The sequence below is a fragment of the Myotis nattereri genome (assembly GCF_964212035.1).
Source record: "Myotis nattereri genome assembly, chromosome: 1".
NCBI classification, from domain to species: Eukaryota; Metazoa; Chordata; class Mammalia; order Chiroptera; family Vespertilionidae; genus Myotis; species Myotis nattereri.
The window spans coordinates 46,867,028-46,891,786 of NC_138075.1; the positions used below are offsets into that span (position 1 = coordinate 46,867,028).

Consider the following 24,759-nt stretch of genomic DNA (forward strand, 5'->3'; position numbering starts at 1 on the left):
GGGACTTTCTTGCTGGAAGGAGAGACTGAATGGAGGTTCAGACTGGGCTGGAAACAGACTTCCTCTCTATCGCCCTACCCAGGGCCTCGCTCTCTCTGGTCCTTGTCCTTCCCTGCCGGGTGTGGGGGCGCTCCGGACAGTGACAGCAGCCCCCGGCCCTCGAGGCCAAGCATGGTGGGGTGCACCGGCGATTGCGAGCCCTCCCCCGCGTCGTCTGCGGGGTGAGTGCGCCCCGCAGGGTGCTCCCGCCGCCTTACAAGGAGTTTGGCGGAGCTCGGGCAGCCCCGCCCGCTGGGCTCCACCGGCCCCTCCTCCCACCCCCTCGGGCCGAGCTGCGGGAACCCGGCCCGGGGCGCGCGGACTTCGACGGGGCCGAGTGGCGAGCGCCAAGGGGGCCTGCGAGTCGCCCCTGAGGGCCCCGACGGGCCGGCACGCTGCTTGGGGCCTTTGGGCCAAGGACCCGAGTCCCTCTCCGCAGCGTCGCCATGTCGTCCGTGTTCGGGAAACCCCGCGCGGGCGGCGGGCAGCAGAGCGCGCCCCTCGAGGTCAACCTGGCCATCCTGGGGCGCCGCGGAGCGGGCAAGTCCGGTGAGTGGGGCAGGTGCCAGGGAGGGATGGGGGTGAGGTGGGGACCGGGGAGCAGATGAAGGGATCCGGGCGCTGTGGGCTTGAGGGCAGGCTTTTCCACTGGCTGTGGGGGCTGCCTGCACCCAGTGAGTTGGGCAAGACACTGATTTTCTTCTTTGCCTCGGTTTCTCTGTAGTCCCTGGGTATGACTCTGTTACTTGGCACTCTCTCTGCTTCGCTCTCAGCTCCTCCATCTCTCATCCGTCTTCTGTTCCTTGCCTGGCTCTCCCACTGTGTCTCCCTACTGTGCTTCTGTGCTCCATGTCTGTACCCCAGCTTTCTCTCCCTTCTGTCCATCTCTGTGTCTCCCAGACCTCTGCTGGTCTCCCCCTTGTGGCTCCCTACCCCCCATCACCTCCACCTGGGGCCAGCAGTCAGCTGTGGTGCATGACACCAAAGGACCTATTGGGCACTATCCCCCCCATCCCCCCACCCCAAGGCCCCTGTGAGCTTAGTCACAGCCTTGCTACTCCCTGGTTTAGGCTGGAGGTGCAGGAGCCACTGGCCCTTGAAGGGAGTTGGTAGAAGTCACTGGCTAGTGGGACTTCCCAGGCCATGCTCCCCACTCCGTTCCCTGGGACTTGGGGGTAAAGTGTGCATTCTTATCAAACATATTTGTTTCAAGCCAGATCCCTCTCTTGACTTTCTGGCAACAAACTGGACTGTGGTCCCAGGGCTAGGACCATCCTTGACAAACCAAGATCTTGGTTTCCGTTGAAATCATGTCTATCAACACTGAACTCCATCTTCACCATTCCTGGCAGCTCTCACCCACCTGGATCCAAGGGGGCTGGGAGCGGGGGAGTCACCATAGACAGAGACCCAGGAAAAGGGTCCAGCCCTCCCCCGGCCACTTATAGTTCAAGGCAGCTGCACGGGGGAAGGGAGAAGGGGCTCCTCGCTGGCTGTTTTCCAGTTACAGCCATTAGTGAATGGCCAGCATGGGCTCAGTTTGCTGTTGCTTCCTTCCCCAGGGTGTTTTTAGGGCTCACTAGGGGCTTCCTCTCTACGTTTAAAGCCAGCCCTCTGGCTCAGAGAGGGATGCTTCTGAATCACGTTTTCCAACAGAAAAGATTTGCCTTCTCCCCTTTGGAAATAAAATTGTTATCCGGAGCTGTGTCACTGGTACAGTTTAGCCAATGGCTATGATAATAAAGGAATCTAAATTTAAAAATATGTATTCCCTGGGTATTACTTTGCAAACTGACACTGATAGGAATCCTGGGAAAGAATTTTCAGGATTTTCTTTAAAATATCTCATTACTGCCCTAACGGGTTTGGCTCAGTAGATAGAGCATCAGCCTGCGGACTCAAGGGTCCTGGGTTCGATTCCGGTCAAGGGCATGTACCTTGGTTGCGGGCACATCCCCAGTGGGGAGTGTGCAGGAGGCAGCTGATCGATGTTTCTCTCTCTCTCTCATCGATGTTTCTAACTTTCTATCCTTCTCCCTTCCTCTCTGTAAAAAATCAATAAAATATATTTTTAAAAAAATAAAATAAAATATCTCATTACTTTTTAAGAGTTCAGTAAAATAGTTGGCTGGCCCTTGGCTTTCTGTGGTTAAATTCTGAACAAAATCAGAATTCTGTTAATGCATTGCACCTGGGGATAACTTCATTCTAGAGTTTTACATTCTGCCAAGCACCAAGATGAGTCTGGAGGCCCTACAGCCAAGACTGGAGATGTGAATGGCTGAGGACTAAAGTGTGTTTACTTAGGACACAGATCTTGCCTGGATGTCCCTGCAAATCCCAGGCCCGCAAGGGGTCATATTGCCCCCAGGGATCACCCACTGATCAACTTGGCTCTTACTCTCTCTTTGGCTTGTAGCCAAAATTGGAATAAATGCCGCACGTTTCAGAATCTCTGGGGCTTGTCCAGGGTGGGAGATATCTCCTTTCAGTTGGGGTTGCATGGGTCCTGACTCCGTAGTTTGGATCTTCACAGACACCCCTTAGACTTGTCTCTTATTGCTTTTCTTGCCACCAAAATAAAAAATCCCAGGGACACAGTTCCCCAGATTTCTGGTTTCTTCTGAGCCTCTCAAACCAACTCAGCTTCCAACCACATTTCCCCAGAGACTCGGGCTTGGTGTCAGCCAGGGGTCACAGAGGCTAGATAAGGCCTTCCTAAAATGAAAGGGGCAGCTTCCAGGGCCAGCAGCCAGGGGAGATGAGCCAACTTTTTCCCTTCCTCCCTTCCTTCCTTCCTTCCTTCCTTCCTTCCTTCCTTCCTTCCTTCCTTCTTTCCTTCCTCCCTTCCTTCCTTCCTTCCTTCCTTCCTTTTTAAAAAAATATCTTTTTATTGACTTCAGAGAGGAAGGGAGAGAGAGAAACATCAATGATGAGAGAGAATCATTGATTGTGAGCCAATTTCTTTCTGCTTCTTGCAGCCCTGACCGTGAAGTTTCTGACCAGAAGGTTTATCAGTGAATATGACCCCAACTTGGGTAAGGAACTCCTTCCTATTCCTCCTGCTGTGCCCCACTTGGATCTACCCTCTCCCATGACACCTGCTTGCCCTGTGGTGGGCCCAGGTGTGACCAGGACCAAAGATCTGGAGGCAAAGGGGAGGAGCCACCAGGATGATTCAGCCCACGTCAGGCAAATGTTTTAAGTGCTAGACATACACCCTCCACAGCCCACCCCAGACAACGAGGGGGTTGGCCAAATTCAGAGAGCTGTGTGATTTGCCCTAAAAAATGAGGTTTGATGAGACTTTAAAAAAAAATAAAATAAAACATAGCAGAACATCCACATCCATTAATGTTGTTCTTCAAGGTGGTCACTCAATGCGCTTTTCCAGAAAAGCTGGACAAGACATTTGAGAAATTTTCCAGTGGAATTGGCTTCTGAACCAGCTTTTGAACCATACAAATAACTAGTCTTGTTTTATTGACATCTCATGGTATATTGGAAAAAGGGATGCCCTGGTGTCAGTCAGAACTGAGTCTGAATCCTGACTCTGCCACATATTGGCTGTGCAACCTTAAGGCAGTCACCCAACCTCTCTGAGCTTCTGTTTCCTTATTTGTAAAATGGGCGTAAAAACACTTACTTCAGGTAATTGCTGTGGCAGTGAAAGAGGTAACACATGGAAGAGCTAGCCTAGTGCTTGACCCACAGGAGACATTCAGTACATTCTCTTCCTTCTCCCTCCTCCAGTGGCTTCCTCTCTATGATGGCTGCGATTCCCTCACGTTAATCAGATCAGTGTTTCTAAAAATTACTTTTAGCAGCAGGACCTTTATCTCAAATGACCACTTACATGGAACCCCGATATCTAAAACAAATAAGAGCAGAATTTTATTAGTATAAATGTAACCTATTTATAACATTTGTTATTGTAAACTATGCACTAAGAAAAATGAGTTGTCTGGATCTCTTTGCCTTTTGAAAATGAAGGTTGCAGTCTTGGATATTCTCCCCATTCATAATAACGGAATAAAGCATGTGTGGTACCCCCAGGAGCCCTGAGGAAGCCCAGGGCTTTGGAGCACAGGTTGAAAAGCTGCACAATACAGCACTTCCTGCAGCAGGCATCTGATGGGATGCCCCGTGACACCTGAAGGAAAGAACTGCTTAGCCCATTGGTGCCCACCAGCCCTACCCCCCCCCCCCCCAGCTCAGGCTGGAATGTTGAATCCCAGTGTCAGAGCGAGAAAGGACCTCAGGGCTATTTAGGCCAATAGTTTTTAGAATGATTTCCTTGAGTAGCAGACTTCTTCTGACCAGGAGGTTTATCAGTGAATATGCCAACTTGGGTAAGGAACCACTTGGGTGAACAGATCTTAAACAGAACCCCAGGGTATTGAACAGAGAAATCCAAAGGGCTCCCCTGGTTAAGTCAGGAGTGCCAGGCCAGTGACTGGCAAACAGCCGCTGAGGGGTTTGCTCCTCAAAGCTTGACTTGGCCACCAGTCTTTGACAGCCCCTCCATGCTACATGGAGGAAATAGCCCAGGGGGCTGAGGCTTCTGGGCCAAGGTCACACAGCAGATCTGAGGAGAGCCCTTTGTTTTTTGTGGGTTTTTTTTTTTAAACACCACAAATTTATTTTCCCATGGTTCTGGAGGCTAGAAGCCCAAGTTCAAGATGTCAGCAGGGCTGGTTTCTTCTAAGGCCTCCTCGCCTTTTCCCTGTGTCTTCACATCATCTCTGTGTGTGTCTCTGTTCAAATTTTGAGGAGAGCCCTTTGATTAGCAGAGGTGAATGTCACGGGAGTGGGACACAGGATGCGATTGTGTGCTGGTCGGGGGAAGTGATGGGAGAAACCAGAACATGAAATCAGATGGAGTGGAGGGAACTGGAGAGGGGAGGCGAAGGGAGAAGGGAGGAAGGAAAGGCATACAAGCGGGAGTGTCTGCGAAGGGACAGCAGGGATTCTAAAGGATGGTGCCTCAAAAGACAGTCTGCCTAGCTCAAGGCCGCATGCATATGCTAACAATTATTCGCTACCTACCTGAAATTCACATTTAACTGCGCATCCTGTATTTTACCTGGTAACCGCCTCCAGTCTATACCCTTTGTGCAGGGTCCCTCCGAGGAGCCAATTCTCGTGGTGTTGTGAGCTTCCTGGTTGAGTAATTTTGGAGTTCTGACCTGGTAGTGGAATGCATGGTCAGACTGTGTGGGGGGCAGCAGCCCCGGAATGCTTAGTCATCCCACCCTGAGCGCCTATGAGCTGGAGAGATGACCAGATGCTCCCCCATCAGCCATCCCGGGAGGCCAGTGCCACTCCTGGAGGTTCTGTTTCACTGTCTAAACATTTCAGCCACGCTCCCATGGCTGGTTCCAGTAATAACGGGGACCCCGGGACCCCACAGCCTTTCCTTCTATGGAGAAAGGTCTGCGCATCCAAGGGCAGAGTTAGCATCAGGAGATGGAGAACCACTCTTTCCCCTTTTCAAAGATCTTCCGAGAGCTTGAGCTCACCTGGAGCCTCTGGAGGGTGGGAACCTGTATTTGTCTCCATGTCCAGCATGGGGCACAGTACTGGGTACAACACAGGTGCTTATAGACATGAAATTGAATTTTGATTTTAGGATTGTCCTTTAAAGAACAGTGTCTATTATTAACCCCATTTTACAGATAAAGAAACTGAGGAAGTGATTTGCCTAAGATCATGGAGAACCTCAGGTTCAAAGCAAGATGAGACACCAAACCAGTTGCTTTCCACTAAGGGAAGCCTTCTGCTGTAGAGGGCCTGGAGGCGGAGGTCTGCATAGCACTGACTTCTCTGAGCCTTGGTTTCCCCATCTGGGAAGAGGTGACTAATAGACTGTTCTGTCTGTGTAAAAGCTGTGCCTTGTTAGGCACTGTGACTGGTAGAGCCAGTAGGAGCTGAGAGATTCAGTGCCTGTGAAAGGGCTTGGCCTGTGCTGAGCGCCGGGAGAACATTCTCTTGCAGAGGGCTGGGGCCATCTCATCTGCTTGCCCGGGGCAGAGTGATGGCTTCTATCTTGCCCTCATTCTGCTCCAGCAAGCACATCATCACCATTTCTGAGGCATCATCCTATACACACTCACCTGACCTCCTTTGGTGCCTTTAAGAAAATGATTGCTGTAAATGAGAGAAAAATGCTTTGGGAAAAGATTCTTCTCTCAGCATTAAAGTCCACAGAATGTTATTTAGAACCAGACATTATGAGGTCCATGTATGTAAAGATACCAGACTGCCCTTAGGACAGAAACTAGATGATTGGGAGGAAAGGACATCGCTGTGACTTGGAAAGGAGCCCCACCCCCCAGAGTGGGAGAAAGTGGGTAAGATGACCTCTGAGCTTCTTCCAGCTCACCATGCATGTTCCACATCCTCAGCTGGGCTGGGAGCTTCTGCTCTTCCCCTGTACTTTGCCCAGATAGAGCTGGAAGTTGACGGGTCCACTGAGCAAAGGGAGTGAGGGGGTGCCGGTGGGGAGGCAGCCCAGCCTAGAAGACGTGAGTTCAGGTTCCTTTATAGATAGGTGTTGTGGGCTTTGGACGCATCCTTCCTTCTCTGGGCCTCACCTCCCTGTCATCTCTCTGTAGTGGAGCTAACAGCAACCTTGGGCGGCCGTTGTGCTATAAGGGACTAGGGAGACCAGGCCCAGGGGCGGGCTAATATTTTTCCTTGGACTGGGCAGGAGTCGGTGCCTGTTTGGGAACAGGAGCTGTGAAGTACCTAAAAGGGGTGCCTTGGACAACTTGGGTCGGAAAATCTGAACGAGATGTAGGCATCTAGGGGCAGCTCTTGTTGCACCAAATATAGTTAAACATTTGGGGCATATTTTCCATTAGATGTGGTTTGGTGTTTTTTTGTGTGTTGTTGTTTTTTTTTTTTTTGTTTTTTTTTTGTCTTTGAATAAGAGCGGCATTTATCCAAGTCCCCAAAGCAGGCTGGGGACAGGAGCTGTCTGTGATTCCTGCTGGCTGCTAGTGGACCTGGCGTGTGTCCAGGCCTGGCTTGGCTGCCAGTGGCCGTCAGAGAGAAGTATTTGACTCAGCCAGGGTTAAGGGGTTTCTCTTCTCACAGTGACTGCTGCCAGGAAGACAGAGAGGGCCCCAGTTCTGCCCAGAGGGGTCTTCTTTGAGGTCACTTGGGGCACTGGGGGGACACAAGGGAAAGGTAAGGACCAGGTACACACACACACATGTGGGCCAGTGACATGGAGTTAGGTTGGGGGTAGGGAGAGTGATGGCCAATATGGCAGCGAGGTCCTCTTTGCATTCTCGAACACTTGCTGCTTTCTCAGGTTTAAGGTGATGAGAACTGAAAAATTAAAAACTTATGAAATCCAAATAAGATTGGTAGTTTAGTTTATAGTGTGCTACCAATGTCCATTTCCTGGTTTGGATCTTTGTACTATGATTATGTAAGGTGTTAACAACGGGAGGATGGTTATGTAAGGGGTTAACAATGGGAGGATGCGGCTTGATGCTTGTGCACACGTGGAGACAGGTACACACACATGTTTACACAGAAACTTCACTTGGCCCAGCTAGGGGGATGGTACACAGGAACTCTCTGTACTGTTGTGTAACTTCTACATGAGTCTAGAATTATTTCAAAATAAAAAGTAAGCCCTGCTGGTGTGGTTCAGTGGTTGAGTGTCAACGCATGAACCAGAGGCCATGGTTCGATTCCCCGTCAGGGCACATGCCTGGGTTTTGGGCTCAGTCACCAGTAGGGGGCATGCAGGAGGCAGCCAATTGATAATTCTCTCTCTTCATTAATGTTTCTATCTCTCTCTCTCTCTCTTTCCCTTCCTCTCTCTGAAGTCAACAAAAACATTTTTTTAAAGTAAAAATAAGTGAACCTGCCCTGTAAACTTTGGAGCACCATGGTCCCCACTGTCCTTTACCAGTTATTTGTGGAGGGCCAGGGCCCTAACCAGCGACCCATCCAGTCCTCACAGCCCTGTGCGATAGTGCAGGGACAAGCATTTAGCACAGTGCCTGGCACAAAGGAAAAGCTTGAAAACAGTTAGCCAATGTTATTAATCTTATCCCCATTTTAAAATGAGGAAACATTTAAAATGAGGAAACAGCCCTAGCCAGTTTGGCTCCGTGGACAGAAAGCCTGCGGACTGAAGGGTCCTGGGTTTGGTTCCTGTCAAGGGCATGCACCTCGGTTGCAGGCTCTTCCCTGGCCCGGGTGTGGTCAGGCTCCTGCAGGAGGCACCCAACTGATATGTTTCTCTCACATCAGTGTTTGTCTCTGTCTTTCCCTCTCTCTGGGAAATCAATGGAAAAATATCCTTGAGCGAGGATTAACAAAATAATAAAATAAATAATAATAATCTAATAAAAGACAAACATGCAATTGACCATACCTTCGCTACGCCTTAAGCCACGCCTGCCAGCCAATCAGAGTGACTATATGCAAATTAACCCAACCAAGATGGCGGCCGGCAGCCATGGAGCTGGAGTGAGCAGGAGGCTTGGTTGCTCCGGTGATGGAGGAAGCCAAGCTTCCCACCTGCCGTGGCCGGCTCTGAGCTTCACTGAAGGCAACAAAGTTTCAATTATAGAAGGTAAATAAATCCCAGAATAAAAAAAGAAAAAAGAAAAAAGGAGAGGCTGGGAGCTTCTGTCGTGGGGGGGCTTGGCCAGCCTGAAAACGGCCCTCAGCCCCTCACCCAGACTGGCCAGGCACCCCAGTGGGGACACCCCACCCTAAAGGGGGTGTGGCCAGCCGGAAAACAGCCATCAGCCCCTCACACAGGCTGGCCAGGCACCCCAGTGGGGACACCCCACCCTAAAGGGGGTGTGGCCAGCCGGAAAACAGCCATCAGCCCCTCACCCAGGCTTGCCAAACCTCCATGGGGTGAGGGTCCCCACTGGGGTGGGGGGTGGGGGGGCTTGACCAGCCTGCAAACAGCCTGCAAACAGCAGAATGACTGGGAATGACTGGTCACTATGACACACACTGACCACCAGGGGGCAGATGCTCAATGCAGGAGCTGCCCCCTGGGGGTCAGTGCACTCCCACAGGGGGAGCTCTGCTCAGCCACAAGCCAGGCTGATGGCTGCCAGTACAGCGGTGGTGGTGGGAGCCTCTCCCACCTCCTCAGCAGCACTAAGGATGTCAGACTGCAGCTTAGGCCTGCTTCCCGCTGGCAAGTGGACATCCCCCGAGGGCTCCCGGGCTGCCAGAGGGATGTCTGATTGGCATCTTAGGCCCAATCCCCTGGGGAGCAGGCCTAAGCCAGCAGGTGGTCATCCCCAGAGCGGTCGCAGACTGCGAGAGGGCACAGGCTGGGTTGAGGGACCCCCCCACCGAGTGCACAAATTTTTGTGCACCGGGCCTCTAGTAATAATAATAATAAGTAAATAAAGTAAAATGAAGAAACAGTTCTTTTCAAAGAGCTGAAATGACTTGACCAAGTCACACAGCTAAAAAGTAGCCAAAATGGGATTTGATTCCACATCTCTAACCTAAAACTTTCGACTACCAGATTCCTCTATTATTTCGACAAGAATTATTTGTAAAATCTTCTTTGGCCCAGCTGGTGTGGCTCGGTGGTTAAGTGGTTGACCCATGAACCAGGAGGTCATGGTTCAATTCCTTGTCAGAGCACATGCCCAGGTTGCAGGCTTGATCCCCAGTAGGGGGCGTGCAGGAGGCAGCCAATCAATAGACTTTACTCCCTCATTGATATTTCTATCCCTCTCCATAAATAAATAAATAAATAAATAAATAAATAAATACATTTAAAAAACAAGTAAAAAAAAAAAAAACAACCTTCTTGGGACTTCTAAACAGGTCTCTCCCCCTGAGGACAGGAGGACTGTCCTTGGGGGCTTCCTGTGGGCCAGCCTCTGTGGTTAAAGGGGAAGAGGGTGGAGAAGCTTGAGCCCTGACAGGGGGAGCAGCCTCTCCTGGGTGGGGGTTCTGCTCAGGCCCTCCATGTGGGGAGAGCCAAGGCCTTGGCAGTGCTCCCGGCTCAGCCAGCCCTGGATCTGGCCCCCAGGGCTGCCCAGAGGGAAGCTGGGACTCAGACCCAGCCCATTATCAGCGTGGCGGCCTGCTCCGCCCTTAACCCGGCTGACTCTCTGTGTTGCAGAAGACACCTACAGCTCTGAGGAGACTGTGGACCAGCAGCCTGTGCACCTGAGGGTCATGGACACTGCAGACCTGGTAACCTTACCCCCCTTGCAGCTGAGAGCGCAGCCTCCTGAGAAGTCCGGGCCCCACAGTGGGGGCCTCAGATGGGAACATCCCCTTCCAGCTCATTTGCTGTGTGACCCTCTCTTGGCCTGAATCTCTTCATTTGCCAAACGAGAAGGAAAGGGGTGAGGCCCGGGGAGACTTGATGACCGAGGGCATCAGCTCCAAGATCCTGTGCTCTGGGGCCTGATGCTCGTGCACACGTGGAGACAGGTGCACACACATGTTTACACAGAGGCTCCCCTCGGCCCAAGTTCCCCCCCAATACACACATCTCCCTGTGTTCTCACCACCTCCTGCCAAGACCGGATGCCACTCATTCTCAGAAGCCAAGAGCACCATGAACCTGACCCCAAACCAGCGGTGCCCAGAGACAGCCAGGTCTCTTTAGGGGCCATGCCAGGGTGTTGGCTCTGCGCCCCAGAGGCCAAGGTCTCCCAGTCTCTGGCTGGGTGGTGGGAGGGAGGCTCACGAGACAATGTCTCCTTTCACACCACGCCAAACCCACACTCAAGTGCCCCTTTGACAAGGGCTCTGCTGGGAAACAATATACAAAGACCCGGAGCGTGGGGAGGTGCCGCGGGGTAGCTCAGGTGAAGGCCTTCGCCCTGACCTCCTCTGTCCCTGACCGGGGCGTCCCTCCTTTGCCCCAGGACACCCCCAGGAACTGTGAGCGCTATCTGAACTGGGCCCACGCCTTCCTGGTGGTTTACAGCGTTGACAGCCGCCGGAGCTTCGAGGGCAGCAGCAGCTACCTGGAGCTGCTCGCTCTGCACGCGAAGGAGACGCAGCGCAACTACCCGGCTCTGCTGCTGGGCAACAAGCTGGACATGGCCCAGTACAGGTGAGCACGGCGGTTGTCCCACGACTCCAGAGCTCACGTTCCTCATCTGTGAAGCCTGGGTGTCATCTTCAGGGATTATTTGGCTGCTAAGCATAGGAATCTCGAGGAGTTCGGGAGGCAGAGGCTGGCAGCGCAGCGCAGTTTTAGGTAGAAGGGGGTATGTTGTAAGGGTGTGTCTTCTAGGCAGCCATGGACAGGAAGGGAGGGGCATCTGGGCAGCACAGGGGCTGGACCCTGAAAGTCAGGAGAGAGGCCACTCCTTCCTTCCTCCTGGGGCTCTGTGGTCTCTGCCGGCTTCACCCTTTCTTGCCTGAGTCTATATGACCTTCTGTCCCCACTCGGTGCAGCGGGCTGGCCACTCTGTGCCCAATTCCAATTCTAGAGAAGGAGACTCCGGTTTACTGGGTAAGGAGTCTGCCCTGGTCCACCCAGCTCTCACCTCACCCAAGCGCAGCCCCCAGGCTCACTTCCACAGCTGGCTGTGCTGAGGGCAGTTCTCTTCGCAAGGATTGGACTTGGATCAGAGGTCACAGACTGGACCAGAGAGCAGATTACCATCGAATACTGCAGCCATATGTAGCTCATGTATTTTAGGAGACCTGGGGCTGGGCATGCTCTTTCTAGCTGACCACAGGCCTCACCACTCCCTGTGGCTTTCCTCTACTCTCTACACACATTTTAGTTGCCTGTCTGCCCTGAAGAATTTGAGACTATGATGCCTCCACTTGATAAGTACTAGTAATCTCCCTGGCATTCGTACTGACATTCGTCCTGTGTGGCCAGTCCACCTGAAAGGTATGGCACCTTCTGCCAGCCTCCCACCGGTCCCCCCCTGCTCATGGGTGGCCACTCCTGATCCCTTAGGCCCCAAGGGTGCATTGACTGATGGTGGCAAGGAGGGGACCCTTTGTTTATGGACAGTGGGAAAGGGGTTCCAGTCTCATGAAGGGGGACAAGCCCTCAGACCCAGACATATTCCATCTCAGGGAATGAAGAAAGTTGTGTGATCTTAAAGCCAAAATGAACCACAGAGCCCCCAGAGCCTAGAAGACTGGATTGAGGTAAACCAGTTTTCATTATGAGGAAAAAAACCAGACCGTTGTTTTGATCCCAATCTTTGCCAAATAGATTGTCTAAAAATGGTTTGGGAGCAAATAACAAAGAACATGGGCTCAAGTGAAGCAGCATCCATTCCCTAAGAACAAGTCCCTGACTCCCCATTTCCTTCTCCGATCAGGTCCCTAGCTCAGGAGGTCAGGCTCTGATGGGCATCGTAAATCTAACTTGGAGCTGAGCACTGATCAGTGCCTCCCATGATTGTCTTGCAGCTAAATGTGGTTTAGAGCAGCGGTTCCCAAACCACTGATAAAATGTTCACCAGGCTCCAACAAAATGAGAAAAAGGATGTTACGTGCCTGCATCACCCCATTCACATACATGCATGCATCATGCATGGGGTTCCTGTTCCTGAAAGTTCATTATTCGAGCCCCACGATGACAAAGTTTCAGATTCAAGTTTATTATAAAAGTAAATAATATTAAATATTCTTTCACAAGGGGCACCTCAGGAAGCAGTGACAGGACACCAGCCCCGGGTGGGGGCAGGATTAGGTGCTCTGCCCCTGACCCTTTTTGTCCCAGTCACTCTATCCGGTACTGCCCTGGGTAGCTAGCCCACTCCCAGCCCCCTACTCCTGCCAAATGAACCTTGGCTCAGAAACCTGTTCCCACCAGTATCCACCCTAGTGTCTCCTCCCATCGCGTGGGCTGTGCCATTGTCCTCAGGAGTGTTGGGTGAGGCAGCTCAGCAACGGGAGGCTGTCAGGAGGATTCAGGCATCGAACCTTGGCAGGGACATCCTGTCCCTTCCCTCTTCTGGACATTTGACCTGTCCAAGAACCAGCCTTTTCCCCTCTCACCTTGACTCCTGGGGCTTCCAGGTTAGATGCTTTTAGGACCTTCCCAATTGCAAATATTTGCTCCCACCATCCTGGGAGGTAGGATGAAGCTGGGAGTAGGTGCTGCTCCCTCTCCCCCCTGCTCCCCACTCCACATGAATGTTGTCACCCTTCTCTCTCCTGCCCGTCCCCTAGGCAGGCAGACAAAACTCCCCCAAGCCCTGAGAGCTTTGCCAACCACAGGCATCCTGAGTGACTTGGCCCTCCACGCCTCTGTAGACACTGTGGTCTCACACCCGTCAGTCCAAACTGCTGCCTTTTTGTAGAGCTGAAGAGCTGATCTCACGAGGGAGGGCTGAGGGTGGCTCATGTCCTGACCAAGGGCCCCCTATGGGAGGAGAGGGTAGGGATGTGGATGGCTGTCTTCCTCCAGCCACAGGCAGGGTGTAGGTAGGGCCTTTGACCAGCTTCTCTCCTACCCTCAACCTCACTCCTAAATTCTGGCTTTGGTGACATCAGCCACCATTTATTGAGCACTGACTCTGCCAGGTACTGTGCTAGGCAAATTGTCTTTCTTACTCTTCTTAACCCTGAGAGCAGATGTAATTGTCCCATTTTGCTGATGAGAAAGCTAAACCTTGTAGAGATGAAGATGATCTAGTCACCGAGCTAGGAAGTGGGACCTGGTGTGGGCCCAGGCCTGCCTGACGTGGACGCCTGCTGCTGACCTCACCTCGCCCTCCTTCCCCACCAGGCAGGTCACCGAGGCAGAGGGCGCAGCCTTGGCGGGAAGGTTTGGGTGCCTGTTTTTCGAGGTCTCGGCCTGCCTGGACTTTGAGCATGTGCAGCACGTCTTCCATGAGGCAGTGCGGGAGGCACGGCGGGAGCTGGAGAAGAACTCCCCGGCCCGGCCCCTCTTCATCTCCGAGGAGAGGGCCCTGCCCCACCAGGCCCCGCTCACTGCCCGTCACGGGCTGGCCAGCTGCACCTTCAACACCCTTTCCACCGTCAGCCTGAAGGAGATGCCCACCGTAGCCCAGGCCAAGCTGGTCACTGTGAAGTCGTCCCGGGCCCAGAGCAAGCGCAAGGCACCCACCCTGACCCTATTGAAGGGCTTCAAGATCTTCTGAGGCTCCGAGGCTCAGAGCCTGGCAGGGCAGCAGCGGGTGGCTGACCTCTAGCCACTGGCTTTCCCTCCGATGGAACAATAGCCTGCGCCCTCTGGTGGACAGCTGACCGCTGCTCCAGCACCAAGCAGTGTCCCCGACACCCAGTTCAATGTGTAAGCTGGAGGGACGACGGGCAGGAATGCTGCTCCTATTCGGAGGGCCTTGGTTTCTGTGGTAACCACCACATTCCCTGCCATTGAAGGAAAACAGCCCCCTGGGACAGCCCAGACGCCTGGAGTCAGCCTTAAGCAGGAGGAAATTGCAGTGTCCATTGTGGTATCACCCCTTCCTGCTCCAGCTCCAGCTAAGCCAGATGTGGCCCCTAGTGGACAGCTCTGGGTGGACAGCTCCAGGAGGCCTGGCATAAGTGTAGGCCTGAGGACATCCTGCAGGAAGGACAGGCCGAGGCTCTCGAGCACCTGGCAGACGGGAGGGCAGGGTGGGTCCAGGGTTTGGGGGGCCAGAGTCTGGTCCTCCCGTTGTCTCCTGATCTCACAGAAGCCCCAGGCAACAAACCCCACAGTTTTTCTAAATAACATCCAGTTTAAACCTATGAGACACCCTGTAAGAAGCAAAGTCGCAGGAGGGGCTATTCCAGTGCTTGGCCGCTTAAGGAGGGTAGAGGGAGAGGCTGTGTGCGTCCAGTGAAGGGGACCTTAGAATTGTTCACCAGAAGGCAGGGCCTCCTTATCTTCCCATCCTCAAACGAAGGACTCAGCCCATTGTCGGGACCAGCCTCCTTAGTGTAATGATCAAAGCTGCAGAACAAAGTTGCTCTCTCCGGTGACAAGGACTCAGGATTCCAGGGAGCCCACGGCTGGCATCCAGGCCTGCCCTGGGTCTACAGGTGGAAACAGTATACCAGTTTGTAGTCTGGTTCAGCAGGACCCAGTACCCTTCATAATGGGTCTGAGTGTTCAAAGTCTTCTTTGGTACGATAGAATCTAAAGCATTTTTGGTTCTTAAAGCAAGTTTTTACATAAATTATTTGGGGTTGCCCCCATAGCTTAGACCACAACACTGGGGCTCAGACACAGATCAGGACCCTCCCTTGGGGTCCCATGGTTAGCAAGAGAAGGGTCTCAGAGGCAGGGTGTCCCCTGGGTTTTAACTCTTTGTACCATGGGACTCCGGGCCCAAAGGAAGTCTTTCATGGACCCTCAGCAGAGAAGCAGATAAAGGAGAGGCCCCTCATGGGAGGAAGGGCTGGGAAGGGGGTTCTGAGCCAGAATCCTGCTCCTTCCCCCGTCAGCAATTCCAGGAACTTGGATGGAAAACAGCAGGCCTGACCCAGCCTTCAGCCCCGCTCTATAGAGGGAAGCGGAGGTCAGAGGCTGGGACCTCCTTGGGCCACATGAGGAGTCCTGGCCGGGCTTCCTGACCTGCAGGCTGGCTGTGGATTTTGCTCCCAGCCCCGTATGTGGGGCCACCACCATTTGAACAAACTATGCAATTCCAACTGCCCACATTCAGAAGCATTTTAATAAAAACGTGGTTTGTGGAGGGTTTTTTTCCCCATAACAGAATTTTCGTTGGATGGCACTTCTTTCGGTTTATCTGCTCACAACATGGGGGCCTGCCCTGCCCTCTCACTAGCTCTCGGATTCCTGTGGGTCTGGAAGGAAGACGGCTGGCATGCTCCTCTCTTTTAACTCAATGTCCACCTCGGCCAAGTTTAGCTTTTCTGAGAGCAAAGTCTCTCTTAGGATATTCAGATTGTTGTCATCTTTGGTTCCGGCCTCAGTCAAGACTTCTGGAGTTGGTTTTTCCCGTGGCAGCTTCTTTTGCCTTCTGGGGGGAAAGAAAACACTGTTGAGCATGCGTCCCCTGAGCCGGGGGGTACTGGGTGGCTGGGGGAGGCCTGGGTTCCCAGATGCGTTGGAGCGTTTGAGGGGAAGACCCAGGAGGCTGTCCTGGGAACTGTTGGGGGAGATGGTTTTGATGTTCTTTCAGCAGAGACACGGAGTAGACTTGCCCGTGCCTCTCACCAAATCCTCATGGCCACCTGTGAGCTCAACTATGAACGCTCCTCGTACGGAGGAGATGTGGCTCAAAGAAGCACATTCCTGGGACATGCATTTAAGTCTCCTGACTCTGAGTCCTGTGTTTTCACCAAATCATATTTTTTTTCCGATCCCAGAACTGTCATCTCACTTAGTGCAGGTCCTTGTCACCCCACACCACATCCCCAGGCAAACTGCAGGGCATTCCTAAATAATCTTCCAGCCTCTCGGTGCTTACATCTCCAAACCAGCCTAAACACACCAGTCATGTCTCGAAAGCCCCGGTGTGCACACGTCACTCCCCAGCTCAAGCACCTTCAATGGCTCCCCATTGCCCACCTCCTTAATCCGGCATCCAGCCTGCCTTCCTTTCAACAACTCCCCCAGATATCTTCCCTCTGAGGTGGTTTTACTTAAGGTACACTTCCTGGCCATGCGGGAGGGACCCCGCTGTGGTTAGAGCTGACTGCCCAGAGACTCTGCTTGGGCCCTGGGGTGGGGGTGCAGCTCAGTGTCTGCCGCTCCCTTGGACAGACACCGTGGCTCCGAGTTGACCTTGCTGAGGGGTATGCTTCCCAACAGGATGAGAGAGGCAGAGTCCCTTAGAGGCGACACCCCTCTGGGCCCTTCATGCAGAATGATCTTGCTAAAACATGAACCTTTCATGTCCCTGTGCAAAGCCCTTCTCATGAGCTAGAAGCTGAACTCTCTATGATGGCCCTCAGGGTGTGTACACTCTGGGTCCTGGCGCCTCTTGTCCTCCCTCTCCCCCCTCTGCAGCCCTCCTCACACCCCACACGACAGCCACACAGGCCCTCCCTCCCACCTGGAGCTTGGTGCGTGCTGCCCCTTGGTCTGGAGGCTTCGGCAGCCTGCCTACCATCTCTTTGCCCTGAAGGCCCCAGATCCCAGCTCTGTGCTCCCACAATACTCTGTATGTCCCACAGTCATCATCTGTCACTTTGAACTACCGTCATCTCCTCACCAACCTGTAGATTCCATAAGGCCAAGGCGGAACTATCTTGGCCACTAGTGTGGCCTCCACTCTCAGGATAGAGCTTAGCACAGAGCAATGCTCAGCCCGTATCTGTGTGGTGAATGATGAATGGGGCCACAGCAGTTCACAATGACTAGTTCTCAGTGTGAACTATGGGGTTATTTCTTTTTGACTTGGTAGCAAACAGGAAGATTCGTAGATGATGTAAAATATGGCATAGAAGGAAGAGCAGGGAAGTTAGGCCAACCCTTCCATGCATCCTTAATGACCTTTTTCTGTACAACGAGAATTAATAACTTGTGCCTGTCCCGCCTGACAGAGCTGTCTTAAGGATCAAATAAGAGAATGTGAAGGTGCTTTTAAAATTACAAACATGATACAGATTTGAAGGAGAGAGTCTCATTATTGTTTCAAAGTTACTGATGTGATAGTTGATGGATATATAGCAATTGTTGAATGCGTGAATGAATTAGTGGGGATGAGTGAGCTAAGCATTTATTGAGTGATTTCTAGGTCCACACATTGTGCCAATTGCTTGGGGCAGTGGTCGGCAAACCGCGGCTTGCGAGGCACATGCGGCTCTTCCACAAAATACCGACTTCTGCGCATGGGCCACAAAGTTTCAATTGCACTGTACGTGCGCACCCGCACGTGGTATTTTGTGGAAGAGCCACGCTCAAGGGGCCAAAGAGCCGCATGTAGCTCACGAGCCACGGTTTGCCGACCACGGGCTTGGGGGGAAACGCGTTGTATCAAATGTGGTCCCTGCCCTCAAGGATCTCAAACATTAGCCCTGGAGCCATCCAGAGAGTTTAACCACATGCCACTGTCCCGGCCTCACCTCAGCCCCTATGTGTCTCCAAAGGAGGCCCAGCATTCTGAATTTTTAATATTCCGGTGATTTTGGGTGCATCCAGGATTGAGGAGTACTGTCATTATAAAACTACCCCAGGAGCCTCAACTGATATCAGGGCTCTATTGGAACCCTGCTTTGGGCCTTGGAGCAGGGCAGGACTTTCCCCTTTAACAGCATGCCTTCCTCTGCAGTAGCCCCACTGAGCACTCCCCACAGAGAATTGGTTGCTACCACCATTTATAGGGGTAACTGGTTCAGAAGTATTGAGTGTGCTGCCCCGCTAGTGAGTGACAGGGCTGGGACTTGAACTCAGGCCCCTGTGACTCCAGAGCCAGAGATCCTGACCTCTAAGACATACCAGCCTCTGCCTTGTTCCCTATCCAGGGCCAGCAGGCGATAACTGGGGACAGTTGCTAGTTTTCCAAAAATTCTGGGTTCTCAAAAGACCCTGAAGGCTGCCTTTTACTATCCCAACGGGTGGACAGCCAAGGCCCATAGACACCCTTCCCTAGGTTTCCCTGGGGAGGGCAGGGCCCTCACTTTCCAGAGGCCACCCCGGCCATCCCCTTACCTGTTCGCCTTGATGCTCCTTCCCAGGAGGACCATGCTGATCACGACCACCACACCCATCAGGGCAAAGATGGAAATATTCCAAGGAGTTGCTGGGGAGGGACACAGAGGGCAGAGACTTGAGCAGAAGCTGGTGCCCCTCAGGCCCCCTGACACCTGGGGTTTGGGCTCAGACACAGCTCCCAGCATCCACCCTGCAGGAACTCCAGTGTGTGTGTGTGGGGGGGGGGAGGGGTAGGAGTGGGGGTGGGAGGAGGAGGACAAGATCTCTGCCTTGGAACAGCCCTAATCTAAAGGGGCCAGCACTGCAGTTGGATGATAGGGGGGTGGGGAGGGGTGAGTCAAGATAAACTTCACAATCTTCAGAGTTTTGCCAGGGCCTGGAGGCATTGGGCAGTGCCAGGAACGGAAGAAGGGAGAAACCAAGGGGACAAGAAGAGAGGGAGGGATGGAGGGGGGAAAGGAGGGAAGGAAGGAAAGAAGGGTGGCAGTGAAAATGGATTCAAGGACTGCCCACAGATAACACATAAAGTGGCTAATCTGAATCTAGATAACCGAGATTCGGCCACACTGTACTGAATGGAGGCAGGATCCAGCCTCAGAGCTTTGGCATCGGCTGTTCCCTCTACCAGGAACGGCCTTCCCCCACATAACTAAGTCCTTCACCTCCTACAGGCCTTCCTTCAAATGTCACCTTCTGAGTGACCACATTACCTACCCTTGCTACCTACTTTCTATTCCCTTTCTCTGCTTCATTTTCTCCCTTATTTTTTCTCTTAGTCCTGGAATCGTCCAGAGCGTTTAACAAAATGCCACTGCCCAACTCATCACCAACGCACTAGGCATTTTGATGTTTATCCTGTTTATTTTCTCTCCCTTTCACGAAAACATATGCTTCATGAAGACAGAGAGTTTTGGTGTTGTTCAGTGTTGAAAACAGTGCCTGGCGCACAGAAGGAACTTAAATACTTGGAATGATTGAATGGGTGGGTAAATGAATGACCAAGCCCGTGAGGTTCTACTACACCCTTCTGGGTACCGAGGCCCCTCAGCTGCTTTGAAGCAAATGTGCAGCCTGCCGTGGAGGAAGGGACCATGTCCAGGGCTTCAGCCAGAGTCCAGTTTGTGTTGAGAGCACACACCCCACTCCCCCGTCCCCTGCCACTTACCATCTTCTACCCGAAAAAACCAAAGCATTTCTTCCAGCAGCTCCTGAGGCACCACAGTGCCAGCTGGGGCTCCGGTGACCCCCTCACCAAGGGGCACGCCCTGCTCTGGGCTGGGGTACATTTCTAACAATGAAGTCCTTAGGCCCCTTCGGCCCCTCAGCTCCCCTCTTGGCCTCCTAGGTGCTGGTCCCTGTGCAAAGTCCTGCAGATCCCTGGAAACAAAGCAGAAAGCATGACCCAGAGCCCACCCCAGCCGGAGCTCCCCTCCCTGCCCAAACCCAACTCTCCTCTCGCCCGAAATTACAGGACCAGAACAGGCTGGCCCAGAGCAGTGGGGCCTGGAGAGGCAGAGACCACGGACTTGGGAGTCACTCAAGTCTTTATTAAAACCCATCACGCGTGGGGAAGAGCAGTGACCTGGAGCGGGAAGGACTAAGCCACTGCTGGGCTGTGGGACCCTCGCAGGGGACACCGTCCGCTTTTGCCTGCTCTGCATCCCCACCCAGCTCCTGCAGCCACGGCTCCCTTCACCCTGGCTCCTTAGCAAACTGTCCCATCCCTTGCCTTTGGTTTTCATGTGGTAGCCAGTCACAGGACCCACATAACAAAGGTTGGGCCTATCACAGTCTCTTATCTGGGGATTGGCATGCCTGCCACCCAGAGCTGAGAAAGTACCAGAAAAGGGGAGCTGTCAGCTATTGCTGCCGAGAGCTGGCAGCTCACTTTCCTCGCTGCCACCCCCAGGCCTGACTGGCCAGTGCTGCTCTCAGTTCAGCAGCCCCCTCATAACTTCTTTTTTTTTTTGGGGGGGGGGGGAGTCATGTTATAAGAATTGTTTTCTGTCGTTTGTAGTGCAAGAAACTGAATCCATGCTCCCTGGCTACATCCTTTCATTAATTTCAGCCTGTTCCTATCCCCGCAAAACAAAGCAAGTTAAGCAATCTGTGTTTACTAAGTCAGATATTGAAATCTAGTAATAAAAAATAATAAACAATTCCAACTTTGGATGTTGACATAAGGCCACATCACTATATCAAGGGATCAGAACAGGAATTTCGTAGAGACCTGTGTACACATGGGAATGTGACGTATAATAAAGGCGGCTCTACTAATCGGCAGGGAAAGGAGGGGCCGTCTAGTAGGTGTCGGGAACTGGCTCACCGTGTGGGAAAAAGGAAGACTGGATGTGCACCCGGCAAACAGTACATACAAAAACAGACCCCACATGTAAGAGGGAAAAACATAAAGCTAATAAAAGTGGGGTAAAACTTTTTAAACAAAACCATAAAAGCTCAAATCATTCACTAACAAAAAACTGATGAATTTGATTATATCAAAAAATAAGATTATCTGTTCACTGAAGAATACCATCAATAAAGTAACACTTTTCTGATTGGGGCAAGATACTTGCCATGCTTAAAACCAGGAAGAGACTGATATCTAGGATACACAAAGAATTCTTGCAAATTAACAAGAAAAAGACAGGAACTCTAATAAACGCGTAAAAAATCTAAACCGCAGTTTACAAGGTAGGAAACCCAAAAGGCTAGCAAGCATATGAAAAAGTGCTCAAACTCTATGGTAATCAGAAGGGTGAAAATTAAAAATGAAATACCAGTTGACATCCATTAGATCATCATAGTTGGAAAGGTGAATAATGTCATGTGTTTGAGGTTCTAGGCCAGTGATGGCGAACCTATGACACGCATGTTAGAGGTGACACGTGAACTCATTTTTTTGGTTGATTTTTCTTTGTTAAATGGCATTTAAATATATACAATAAATATCAAAAATATAAATCTTTGTTTTACTATGGCTGCAAATATCAAAAACTTTCTATATGTGACACGGCACCAGAGTTAAGTTAGGGTTTTTCAAAATGCTGACACGCCGAGCTCAAAAGGTTCGCCATCACTGCTCTAGGCCATAGCCTCATGCACTGACAGGAGTGTAGGATGAGGCAGCCATCTAGAGAGCAAATTAGTCACAATAAGTGTACACAGCCGCTCTGCTCCTGAGTGTGTAATATATATAAAAAATTTATCCCTAATACCCGGCTGGCGTGGCTCAGTGATTAAGCATTGACCTATGAACCAGGATGTCACAGTTCTATTCCCAGTCAGGACACATGCCTGGGTTGCGGGCTCAATCGCCAGTGCGGGGCATACAAGAGATTCTCTCTCATCACGGATGTTTCTCTCTCTCCCTCTCCCTCTCTGAAATTAATAAAAAAAATATTTTTAAAAAGTATCCCTAAGGATCATAGAGGACATGCCATATTGTTTATGAAAATACAAAATATATGCGCACAAAACAACACATTAAAAACCCCACATAAAAAAGACACATTAAACACATTAGTTCTCTCTGGGGGAAAAGGAAAAGGGGAACAAGAAGGGAGATAAAAGGAACTAAAAAAAAAATAGAAGAGGAGGGTTTTGAAGAAACCGTTCATAGGAACATGTCATGGGGCCAACAACAACAACAGCAGAGGCCCCAGGCCATCTCCGGTCCCCCTGCTCACACTGCCTTCCCAAGGAGCCTTTGGAGGCCCAGCCAGGAACATGAAAAGGCAACTGGATGGCAAGCAGACAGACACAGGGCTGAAATAAGGCTTAATTGACATCAGACTCTAAGGCTCTGAGAAAACAAGAAACATCTACAGGTTTTGAGGGGAAATGTTTTCACATGTGAACAACCATTCACGTGCCGAGGCGGAGATGGAATTCAGGGGGAAAGAAGGACCTTGTTTAGACTTCCGAGGACTCCGAGGCATACTGTCCACTATCCCGTTGAGGGGTATGTGTATATACACTGAATAATGAGAAGACAAAGGTATAGGGATGGCTAATCAACGTGATCTCTTTCCAGTTCCAACGGTCTGTCCAGAGCACTTGCTAAGAAGGGTTGTGACTTTCTGTCCAATCTCAGATGCAGGAATGCCTGGATTAATTAGTAACATCGCCCATAGGCCCCTGCTGCCTATGTGGACCTCCCCACACCCACAAAGAGGAGTGTGAAGGTCAAGAAACCAAACATCGACTCCCTCTGGGAAGGTGGGATGGGGCCTAGACGCATGCGAACACCTTGAATACTTCTGTATTGTATACATTTCTCATGAGTACACACTACCTTTATGAAAATAATACATGGAATTTTTATATATTTTAAATGTATATATTTTAATGTATATTTTAAATATATTTTCCAAATTTGAATGCATTTTAAAATGTATGTATAGTATTTATAGCTTTTGAGACAACAATTCCAATTTTGGGTGTTTAATTAATAAAACTAATTAAAATGTCAGTTCTTCCCAACTTGACCTATGGATTTGATGCAATTCCAATAAAAATCCCAGCAAGTTCTTTTATGTGCATCGCCAAAATGATTTTGAAGTTTACATGGTGTGTGGTAAAAGACTCAGAATAGTTCACACAATATTGAAGAACAAAGTTAGAGGACTGACGCTATCAGACTTCAAGACTTCCTGTAGAACTGCAGTAACCAAGACAGTATGGTGTCGGAGCCAGTCTGATAAGTGTACAAACTTGGCCGATTCCATTGGGGAATGTGTGTTTTAAATATGATAATATTATAATGAACATATACCAACAAACAAAATGACAAGTCGGACTCAAGTCCAGAACTGAGAGTCAACCCTCCGGACTATGTTAGATGCCCCAGAAACAAAGACACATTTCCCCTCAGAACACTTAACCAGTTTCCTTCTAGAGTGAGCATTCTGTTAATATCCCTGCTTTTAAAAAATTAACTACATTTCATGAGTTATTTGGATTTTATTTTTCTATGAATGTCTTTTCCTGTTCCCGGATCCCACCCAGGATATCACATTGCGTTCAGCTGTCCTGTCTCCTTGGGCCCCTCTGGGAGATTCCTGCATTTTAAACAGAGCTTAACCATCTGCCACTGGCCTGTGACTCCTACGGAACACCCTGGTCACTCATTCCCATGGGAGGTTAGAGACACTCACCCTGGGTCCTTGGCTCCTGGGGCCGGCCTTGATCTGCTTTGGGGAGCAGCACTGATTGCTGTGTCCTCTTCCTCCTCCTCTCACCGAACCACAGGATGGTCTTTGCACTTGAGCTCTCCACACAGCTGTCACCTGGGATGAGTGCAGAGTCTGTGGCAGCCCATCCCATCTGGTAGCTCTGCTCTTAGCACACGCCCAGGCCTGGAGTCTTCTCTGCTACTCTGGGGTGACTGACCTCTTGAATGAGTGGCCTTGGGTGGCAGACAGGCTCCACCCAGTTTTAATTGCTTAAAGAACCAGGAGCCCAGTGCTCACTTTCTTATATGGTGGCCTCAAGTAAAGAGAAGACATCCAGACCCTCTTGCCAGCCCTGAGGAATGGGCTTAGAGGACCCCGGGCTGGGGTGCCAGCAACCAGGGGGATACGTGGTGTGCTCTCTCCGGGCCTCTGCCTCCTGGTGTTATCAATATTTAACCACAAAGCAGGGAGCCAAGCCCGGCCTTTGACAGCCTGTTCTTTCTCACAGTGAAGGCCAGGGCCATATAGGAATTCCTCACAAGGAGCTATAAAATAAGACCTTTGGAGGGCAAGGGGCGGTCCCGGAAGGCAAGGCAAGTGAGTGAAGCTGTGTGAGTGGCACAGAAAGGAGAAAGCAGGGCGGGTCAAAGAGCACAGAGTGAGGAGAGCTTGGTAGGGAAGCAGGAGTAAGATGCTCCTCGCACCAGGCCAGACCCATTCAATTGTGGTCATCGGTGAGCTCTGGGCTTTTCCACCCACTGGCTCCGTGCATCTTCAACAATCCTTGGAGTTGGCTTGGCAAGGAGCAGGGTTCCCATTTCACAAATGAGGTAGTAGAAGTTGAGTGAGGTCAAGTGACAGGAACAAGTTCCTCTAGACCAGTGGTTCTCAACCTTCTGGCCCTTTAAGTACAGTTCCTCATGTTGTGACCCAACCATATGATTATTTTCGTTGCTACTTCAT

The 24,759-nt window shown here is 51.3% G+C and overlaps 2 protein-coding genes across 2 annotated transcripts; one reads left to right on the plus strand and one right to left on the minus strand.

Annotated features, from left to right (window-relative positions):
• On the plus strand, nt 1-15,713 carry RASL12 (RAS like family 12). Its single transcript, XM_081101715.1, has 5 exons — nt 1-588; nt 3,021-3,077; nt 10,175-10,248; nt 10,932-11,122; nt 13,775-15,713. The coding sequence occupies exons 1-5, from the start codon at nt 486-488 to the stop codon at nt 14,148-14,150; spliced, it is 801 nt and encodes a 266-aa protein (XP_080957841.1). The 5' UTR covers nt 1-485; the 3' UTR covers nt 14,151-15,713.
• Nucleotides 15,651-24,622, minus strand: SLC51B (SLC51 subunit beta). Its single transcript, XM_081101723.1, has 4 exons — nt 23,779-24,622; nt 19,785-19,996; nt 18,617-18,707; nt 15,651-15,980 (listed from the first exon to the last, which is right to left on the minus strand). The coding sequence occupies exons 2-4, from the start codon at nt 19,903-19,905 to the stop codon at nt 15,782-15,784; spliced, it is 411 nt and encodes a 136-aa protein (XP_080957849.1). The 5' UTR covers nt 19,906-19,996; nt 23,779-24,622; the 3' UTR covers nt 15,651-15,781.
• Between the last annotated feature and the right edge of the window lie 137 nt (nt 24,623-24,759).

What these genes read in the sequence shown, in the direction of transcription:
- RASL12 (XM_081101715.1), top strand. Translation starts at nt 486, where the DNA reads ATGTCGTCCGTGTTCGGGAAACCCCGCGCGGGCGGCGGGCAGCAGAGC. An exon ending in CCGCGGAGCGGGCAAGTCCG is followed by an intron (nt 589 to 3,020) that starts GTGAGTGGGGCA and finishes TGCTTCTTGCAG; the next exon opens with CCCTGACCGTGAAGTTTCTG. An exon ending in TGAATATGACCCCAACTTGG is followed by an intron (nt 3,078 to 10,174) that starts GTAAGGAACTCC and finishes TCTGTGTTGCAG; the next exon opens with AAGACACCTACAGCTCTGAG.
- SLC51B (XM_081101723.1), bottom strand. Translation starts at nt 19,905, where the DNA reads ATGTACCCCAGCCCAGAGCAGGGCGTGCCCCTTGGTGAGGGGGTCACC. An exon ending in GTTTTTTCGGGTAGAAGATG is followed by an intron (nt 18,708 to 19,784) that starts GTAAGTGGCAGG and finishes GTCCCTCCCCAG; the next exon opens with CAACTCCTTGGAATATTTCC. An exon ending in AGGAGCATCAAGGCGAACAG is followed by an intron (nt 15,981 to 18,616) that starts GTAAGGGGATGG and finishes CTTTCCCCCCAG; the next exon opens with AAGGCAAAAGAAGCTGCCAC.